Here is a 9,143-nt window from a genome sequence, read left to right on the forward strand (position 1 = left end):
GATGTTCAAAGTCGGAACCGGATACCCATTCACCAACATGAGATTGATGTCTTCGTTTTGTGTAGCTCTTTGATGACTTGTCCTTCCTTTCTGAATCCTTGCTTCTCCAGGATGTTCTTCGTTCATAACGATCATCTCTACTCCTTCTGTCTCTTGGCGGTGATTCTTCTCTTCTACTTCTTCTCTTGGGAGAATCTTCTCTTCTTTTGCAGCGTGCTATACACTCATTTGAATAGTGTCCGGGTCTCCCACAATTGTAGCAATTGCGCTCTCGACTGGAAGATCTTTTGTCATGGTAAGACCTTGACTTGGAGCTTCTTACTTTGCTTCTACTCTTGTAGAATTTGTTGAAGTTCTTCACCATTAAGCTCAATTCTTCATTGAAGGTTTGTTTCTCACTTGATGATGTAGGGGCTTCACATGAGGCTTTGTAAGCATCACTTGACTTGTTGTGAAGTTCCTCCTTATCCTTGAGTGACATCTCATGAGCAACAATTCTTCCAGTGACCTCCGTTGGCTTGAGATTCTTGTAGTTGGGCATCATTTGGATCAATGTGCACACGGTATCATATTTTCCAGCCAATGCTCTTAGGATCTTCTTGATGATGAATTTGTCGGTCATCTCTTCACTTCCTAAGCCCGCAATCTCATTTGTGATAAGAGCAAGCCTAGAGTACATTTCAGCGACACCTTCACCATCCTTCATTTTGAACTTGTCAAGCTGACTTTGGAGCACATCCAATTTGGATTCCTTGACGGAGTCAGTACCTTCATGCATATCAATCAAAGTGTCCCAAATTTCCTTTGCATTCTCAAGACGGCTGATTTTGTTGAATTCTTCGGGGCACAATCCATTGAAGAGGATATCACAAGCTTGAGCGTTGTATTGCAGCATCTTAAATTCATCCGCACTAGCTTCACGGTTTGGTTCCCTCCCATCAAAGAATTCACCTTGTAAGCCAATACACACAATAGCCCAAACGGCGGGGTTATGTCCGAGAATATGCATTTTCATCTTATGCTTCCAACTAGCAAAATTAGTACCATCAAAGTAAGGACCTCTACGGTGATAATTTCCCTCGCTAGACGCCATACTCTCCTAGGCTGTGAAACCAAGGCTATGACCACCAAAAGCTATGGAAATCAAAACAAATGGAGACCAAAGCTCTGATACCACTTGTAGGACCTTGAAGTATGTCTAGAGGGGGGTGATTAGACTACTTGACCAATTAAAAACTTAACCTTTTCCCAATTTTAGTCTTTGGCAGATTTTAGCTATCTTAGCACAAGTCAAGCAATCTTCACACAATTCAAGCAAGCATGCAAAGAGTATATGAGCAGCGGAAATTAAAGCATGCAACTTGCAAGAATGTAAAGGGAAGGGTTTGGAGATTTCAAACGCAATTTGGAGACACGGTGATTTTTGAGCCGTGGTTCCGATAGGTGGTGCTATCGTACATCCACGTTGATGGAGACTTCAACCCACGAAGGGTAACGGTTGCGCGAGTCCACAGAGGGCTCCACCCATGAAGGGTCCACGAAGAATCAACCTTGTCTATCCCACCATGGCCGTCGCCCACGAAGGACTTGCCTCACTAGCGGTATATCTTCACGAAGTAGGCGATCTCCTTGCCCTTACAAACTCATTGGTTCAACTCCACAATCTTGTCGGAGGCTCCCAAGTGACACCTAGCCAATCTAGGAGACACCACCCTCCAAGAAGTAACAAATGGTGTGTTGATGATGAACTCCTTGCTCTTGTGCTTCAAATGATAGTCTCCCCAACACTCAACTCTCTCTCATAGGATTTGGATCTGGTGGAAAGAAGATTTGAGTGAAAAGCAACTTGGGGAAGGCTAGAGATCAAGATTCATATGGTAGGAATGGAATATCTTGGCCTCAACACATGAGTAGGTGGTTCTCTCTCAGAAATGGTAAGTTGGAAGTGTAGGTTTGTTCTGAAGGCTCTCTCCACGAATGAAGAGGGGGTGGAGGGGTATATATAGCCTCCACACAAAATCTAACCGTTACACACAATTTATCAATCTCGTTGGGACCGAATCAACAAACTCGGTCGGACCAATTCAGTAAACCTAGTGACTGTTAGTGATTTCGGTGGGACCGACATGCAACTCGGTAGGACCGATATGGTTAGGGTTAGGGCATAACGTAATCTCGGTGAGACCGATTACACAAACTCGGTGAGACCGATTACACAAACTTGGTGAGACCGATTTTGGTAATTAGCTAACCAGAGAGTTGGTCAGGTAAACTCGGTGGGACCGATTCGCTCTTTTCGGTGAGACCGAAATATTACGAAAGGAAAATAGAGAATTTACATTGCAATCTCGGTGGGACCGATCGCTCACTTCGGTTTGACCGAAACGTTATGAAGGGAAACAGAGAGATTACAATCCCATCTCGGTGAGACCGAGATCCCTACCGGTGAGACCGATTTGCCTAGGGTTTGTGGCAGTGGCTATGACATCTGAGCTCGGTGGCGCCGGATAGAAAGAATCGGTGGGGCCGAGTTTGACTTTAGGTTTAGGTCATATGTGGATATGAGAAAGCAGTTGAGGGTTTTTGTAGTATATCACTAAGCACTTGAAGCAAGAAACTCATCAAGCAACACCTCATCGCTCCTTGATAGTATTGGCTTTTCCTATAGACTCAATGTGATCTTGGATCACTAAAATATAAAATGTAGAGTCTTGAGCTTTTGAGCTTGAACCAATCCTTTGTCCTTAGTATTTTGAGGGATCCACTTTCATCATCCATGCCATGCCATTCATTGAGCTTTCCTGAAATATTTGTCTTGAAATAGTATTAGCTCAATGAGCTATATATTGTTATGAATTACCAAAACCACCTAGGAATAGTTGCACTTTCAACGACATGGCGGCTAGGGTTGGGGGAGGGTGCGGCGCGGCGGTGGAGAAGCGGCGCGGCAGGGGAGCGACGCGGCGGGAGGGCGGCGCGGCAGGGAAGGGAGAGCGTGGCTGGGGAGGGGAGGGGCGTGTGGGGTAGAGGGGAGCGGCGGTGGCGTGGGACGGCAGCGGCGGCTGCAGATGGCGGCGGCAGCGGCCCGAGGCGGCGGCAGCTAGGGTAAGCGGAAGCGGGAGAGGATCGTGATGCTATTTGATACCATGTAGAGAATGATTTGGTGCATCGATATCTCATTGATCATGCACTAGGCACATATATATAGGTACAAGGGGTGTGACCGGTGTCTTGTCTCCTAAGATAGAAGTACATACAGAGGGAGATAGACACTACAGGTGCGGCATGCAAAACCCAGACCTGCGTACATGTACACACGTTCAACACCAATCATCTGGCTAAGTCGTAAAAAAGGGGCATATTTAGTCAAACACAACTTGGTGTAATTGTGTTAGGATCAGCGTTGGCCAGACAAATAAAAAATTAAACCAGACGCAATAGAAAACACCAACTTAATCAATTTATTAACCACTATAGAACTAAACACATGTCACGATCCAAGATAGTACAACAAAAGAAACTGATAACGACGGGAATAGAGGTCCAATTATGAAAGCTAGATCAATCATGTGTGCCCTTAAGAACTCTAATTTTTAAGCCGTTGTTCTTCACTCCCCTAATGATCTTACACAACTCTTAATTTCTTTTCATGCACACCGCAGAGGCAATTTTCTTGCCCAATGTCCTTTGCAACACATGGCACCCTAAACCCTCCACCTTCATGCCAGCACGGTCTCTCGCCGATGAGCTCTTCGACAAAGTTGTTGAGCTTTTCCACACTCACATTTGGCATCACTACCACATGTGCGATGCTTCCCTCACATGCGAGCTGCCACTTGTGTACGAATGCCTCGTCATGTGGCCTCTCGAACACCACCGTGCTGCTCAACTCGTTCAGGTACGCGCTCACTCCCGCCTCCCTCAGACGGTTTGCAAGGTGATGAGCGTTTCTCAAGCACTTCTGGACCTCTTTGCGGATGCCCCTATAGCCCTTTTTGTTCAGCGTGTACCAAAGGAACATTGGCGCATGCCCGTTACGGCTCCCCATGATTGTCGCGTCTCTAGATGATAGGTATTCAATGTCGGTGGAGAGCACTTTTACATGGTCGAGCCTGGTTATTACCACGCCACATGGTACTGGACATCCCATGAATTTGTGGCCTGATACGCTCACGCTTCCGATAGGTTTCTTGAATGTTACCTTTGGCGCCTAGAGGAAAATAAAGAAAAGGTAAGTTAGTTATGTTGTTCTCTAGATTTATAAAACTTGGTATGCCATGTGCTAATTAAATATCATTTACTGCTAAAAAATTAACATGACCCACTTGTTTGATAAATGTCATCATAAGGCCAGCTAGAGCACCATCGCAGTGGATGTAGAATCGATCTCGGAACCCACATTTCTCTAGCGTTCTTATGATCCTATCAAGATCATCGATAGCTCCCTTGACAGTCGTTCCTGCAAGAAACAGAAGCAAAATAACAATAGTGTCAAAATCAACCATAAAGAGAGACACTTAAGGAAATCATTTTTTGGGACCATTCTGATGAAAATGTGAAAGCAAGATGCTAACCTATATTCACATTAACAATCGCAGGCCTCCCGGGGTTCTGCGACAATTTGGACTTAAAGTCCGTGCAGTTCATCTCTCCAGAAACTAGAGTGTCGATCTCCACGCACTCGACTCTATACATCCTAGCTGCCTTGAAGACGGAGTAGTGCGACTCACGGGACGCGTATATGATTCCATCAGGAAAAAGCTCCCTCCTGCATATGAAAATCACAACTAGTCGATCAAATATTTTTCAATATATAAAAAAAGATACGTTCTCGATCATGTGAAAAAAAGTTATGCAAGATAGATAGATAGACACTAACCCGACTAATAGGCCATGGAGGTTCCCTTCGGTGCCGCAGTTTGTGATGTATCCCCAGTATTCGTCTTGTTGGAGGTCCCAAAGGCGGGCGAACCAATCGAGCACGGCGACCTCGAACTGCCTGGAGTGGACGCCGTAGTTGCTCTCGATGAAAGGGTCGCCGAGGTTGTTGATGGAGAAGCTCTGGAACTGGGCCATCACACTAAAGTCGAAGTCCAGGTTGTAAGGGTACCCTGTGAAGGACAAACATTTGCATGAGAAATCAAGTTGTGCATAATAGTATAATTTGCATGATGAAACTTGTACAAACGTACTTATGTTCGTATGCTTTTTTTTTGTGTGGTGCTGGCAATGGTCAAACATGTGAGATGCTTTCTTTTTAGGCACATGTGAAATGTGTGTATTTTACAAAAGTGTACCTATCTTTCAGGGTATATGCAGTATTAATGTATGACTTTGTTGAGTAACAAAAATCAATATGTACAGCCCTTTTCAGACAAAAAAGATATGCATGCCTTTTATTGGCAAGTTTGTGGAACTCGTACCCCAACAAAAGTACAGAATTCTACCACTGTTAGCCAGACAACTTACCAAGAGAGAAAATATACAATTCGAGAAGTAGCGTGCAAGTTGTTAGAAGATCTTTTTTTTTTTGAGAAATTTATTAGAAAATCGATAATCACACAAAAGTTTTGTTTTGCAAAATTTGTTGACTCACTTCACGCTACCTTTTGGTACTGGTTTTTTCTTTATCGTTTAACTAATTTAGTTTGCGCATCGATCGATGTAGAGGTTGAGGCCAGGGATCAAGCCTCGTTTTTGGAAGATAAAAAGAAAAAGAAAAGGCAGTTCTAATATGAGGGCAGAGCTCGAGCTTCCTGAAGTTTGGGACATCCTCGGTGTATTTGTTTTTCAAATGAAAATTTTAACTGCTCAAAATTTTCTCGTGCAGCGCCACGTTGCACACACACGAGGACTAGGAGCATGCATGCACTACGCTGGCCGACCCAGATCGATCGGTGGCCGTACCCAGGTGGTGGGTGGTCCTCTCTTGGAGGTGGTGGGCGAAGCCGGCGAGGAGCGCGGCCACGTCGTCCCGCCGCTCGGCCGCGGCCTCCGCGTCCGCGGGCGGCTCCAGCACCGCGAAGCCTTCCACGGCCACACGTGCCGCGTGCTTGCCCGTGTCTCCCACCACCACCACCTGCGGAAGGCCATCAGTAACCGGCGGGACAAGACCGCCGACGTCGCCGGGATGGTTCTGGAGGACCTTCTGGTGGCAGTGGTGCTCGGCCGCCGCCGGCGAGCCCACCAGCATCTGCCCTCCTACGACGCCGGCATCACTGTTCTTCTCTACCATCTTACTAGCTAGCTATATCAGCACCTCAAAAGTGTGGAGAGAGAGAGAGAGAGAGAGGTGGAAGAAGGATCGAGGATGGCGGTGGAATTTATAGGCGAAGGAGAGAGCTGGGCGGAGGGGAAACTGTAACAGTAACGTGCACGTCGGGTACGTCGCAGAGCAGGGGCGTCCCCTCGGAGCGGGTAGAGCCGCCGCCCGGGCGCCGCGTCGTCGCCTCGTGGACGTGACTGCCTGCTGTTGGTGACACACGCGCGCACATGCGCGTGAGCCCCGGGCGTACGTCCCTGTCGCCGTCGGCGAGACGGACGGTGGCGCGTCGCTGTCGCCACGCGTGCATCTCATCTCGCGTGGCAGATGGCTAGCTAGGTAGGTCGGTCCATTAATCAGTTGACTTAACTGGTAATTAGGTCGAGATGCCATTGGGCGGGAGGAGGAAGAAGAAGAGGTGGAGGATCTAGCAGCGAGCGAGGTAGGCGCGCGGGGACGGGACGCCGCCCGCCCCCTACGTGAGTGCGCCATGGATTCTGTCCGTCCTCTAGCTAGCACCTTTGGTTCGCTATCAGAGGTAGGCACACGCTGAAAGGGACGTGCGCGACGCACAGCATGCACCATGTCGATCGACCCGGCTGTACCCAGGGGAGGCGACACATTGCTTGTCGTATCTGCACTGCTTACAGATTGCGATCGGTACGGTATCGTTAGGGCGTAAGCGGCAACGTTAGCCAGCCAGCGAACGCACTTTCATCCACGTTCAAGTGTGACGACTGTATGTGTTCTAGCTAGCTAGGTGACCTAAGTTAGACAATAGAATGATTGCCCTTTATAATAGATTACAGTACAACCGTGATTACATATAGAGAGCCCAAGGAAGTAGGCACGCAGGCCAGGGCGATGGTTGAGATCCACAATAATAGGACTAGACGTGCCAGACTAATTACAACAGAATATGTACATTCTAACACCCCCCTCAGCTGGTACGCCGTTTGGTAGGACGTTCAAGCTGGACCTAAACTCCGTGTAGATCGGTGAGGGTAGTCCCTTGGTGAAGATATTCGCAAACTGCGAGCTCGATGGAACGTGAAGGACCCGGGCTTCACCAAGAGCAACGCGATCCCGAACAAAGTGAAGGTCGATCTCAACATGTTTGGTGCGCTGATGTTGTACTGGATTGGTTGAGAGATATGATGCACTGACATTGTCGCAATAGACAATGGTGGCACGGGAGGGAGGACGCCGAAGCTCATAGAGAAGTTGACGGATCCAGCAGGATTCGGCAACGCAGTTAGCGACCCCGCGATATTCAGCTTCGGCGCTAGAACGAGACACTGTGGGCTGCCGTTTGGAAGACCAGGAGACCATGTTCTGCCCAAGGTAAACACAAAACCCGGAAGTGGAACGCCGTGTGTCGGGACAGCCGGCCCAATCAGCATCCGTGTAGGCAACAAGATCGAGCGAGGAGGCTTTGTATAACTGAAGACCAAAGTGGGATGTGCCACGCAAGTAGCGAAGGACTCGTTTGACGAGTTGCATGTGTGACGCACGAGGCTCATGCATGAAGAGACATATCTGTTGGACGGCATAGGAAATATCCGGTCTAGTGAGAGTAAGATACTGTAATGCGCCGGCAATGCTACGGTAAGTGGTGGGGTTGGATAGTGGCTCACCGGAGCTCGATGAGAGCTTGGCGGTGGTATCGACGGGGGTGGAAACGGGCTTGCAATGGAGCATGTTGGCGCGGTCAAGTATCTCTAGGGTGTATTGTTGTTGGCTAAGGAAGAGACCGGATGCATTCGGGTTGACATTAATCCCGAGAAAGTGATGAAGCTCACCCATGTCAGTCATGGAAAACTCCCGTTTGAGAGAGTTGATGACGTGGTGGAGAGTGTGGGGCGTACTGGCGGTGAGAATGATGTCGTCCACATATACTAAGAGATATGCAAGAGACGAGCCGTGGTTGAGTATGAAAAGAGAGGAATCGCTCTTGGAAGTACGAAAGCCCAGTGTCAAGAGAAATGCCTGGAAGCGATGAAACCACGTACGGGGAGCCTGCTTTAAGCCATAGAGAGACTTGCGAAGGAGACACACATGATCCGGGCGCGGCGAGTCGATGAAGCCGGATGGTTGAGCACAATAGACCGTTTCCTTGAGATCGCCATGAAGAAAGGCATTTTTGACGTCAAGTTGATGAATGGGCCATGCACTCGACGTGGCAATGCTCAACACAATGCGGATGGTGGCGGGCTTGACCACGGGGCTGAAGGTTTCCCCATAATCCACACCTTCCTTTTGTGTGAACCCCCGGACAACCCACCTCGCTTTGTAGCGTGCCAAGGATCCGTCAGGATGGAACTTGTGACGAAAAATCCATTTGCTAGTCACCACGTTGACACCTGCAGGCTTTGGAACCAAAGACCAAGTCGAATTCATCACCAAAGCATTAAATTCATCACGCATTGCTTGCAACCAATTTGGATCTTTTAGGGCAGAACGATAAGTGGGTGGTATGGGGGATATGGCGGAAGTAGAGGTGGTGGCTAGAAAGAGGCGCTTTGGTTGGCAAAATCCTGATTTGGCTCTAGTGCGCATGTTGTGGGAGTTTTGCGGTGGTGCAATCGGTATTGCATGCTTGGGCCGACGTGGAGGCGTGGTATAGGCTGGATCGGATTCAGAGGTGGATTCGATGGAGCTGGCGAGCGGCAGGTGGGAGTCAGGCGCACGATCCGAGGAGGATTCGGTGGAGGAGGGGCCGGGCGTGGGATCCAAGGCAGGTGTGCCGCTAGGTGGGGAGGCAGGCGCGTCAGGTGCGGGATCCTGAGGGGAGCGGGGCTGACGGGCGGGCGCGTGCGACGAGGTCGATCCGGGGGGCGCGTGGGTGGTGGGACCGCCCGGGGACTGTGGCGCGGTGGGT

At 48.9% G+C, this 9,143-nt stretch overlaps 1 protein-coding gene across 1 annotated transcript; it reads right to left on the reverse strand.

The window, feature by feature from the left end:
• Positions 1–3,443: 3,443 nt before the first annotated feature.
• Positions 3,444–6,289, reverse strand: LOC119278856 (serine decarboxylase 1-like). Its single transcript, XM_037560193.1, has 5 exons — positions 5,908–6,289; positions 4,880–5,111; positions 4,575–4,768; positions 4,326–4,459; positions 3,444–4,210 (listed from the first exon to the last, which is right to left on the reverse strand). Exons 1-5 carry the CDS (start codon positions 6,233–6,235, stop codon positions 3,626–3,628), a joined length of 1,473 nt encoding a protein of 490 aa, XP_037416090.1. The 5' UTR covers positions 6,236–6,289; the 3' UTR covers positions 3,444–3,625.
• Between the last annotated feature and the right edge of the window lie 2,854 nt (positions 6,290–9,143).

The sequence above is a fragment of the Triticum dicoccoides genome, chromosome 3B, assembly GCF_002162155.2.
Source record: "Triticum dicoccoides isolate Atlit2015 ecotype Zavitan chromosome 3B, WEW_v2.0, whole genome shotgun sequence".
NCBI classification, from domain to species: domain Eukaryota; kingdom Viridiplantae; phylum Streptophyta; class Magnoliopsida; order Poales; family Poaceae; genus Triticum; species Triticum dicoccoides.

Excerpts from the sequence above, each read along its gene's own strand:
- LOC119278856 (XM_037560193.1), bottom strand. The coding sequence starts at position 6,235 with ATGGTAGAGAAGAACAGTGATGCCGGCGTCGTAGGAGGGCAGATGCTG. Across the intron at positions 4,460-4,574 it reads GATTGTTAATGTGAATATAG|GAACGACTGTCAAGGGAGCT; the intron begins GTTAGCATCTTG and ends TGTTTCTTGCAG. Across the intron at positions 4,211-4,325 it reads TGATGACATTTATCAAACAA|GCGCCAAAGGTAACATTCAA; the intron begins GTGGGTCATGTT and ends ATTTTCCTCTAG.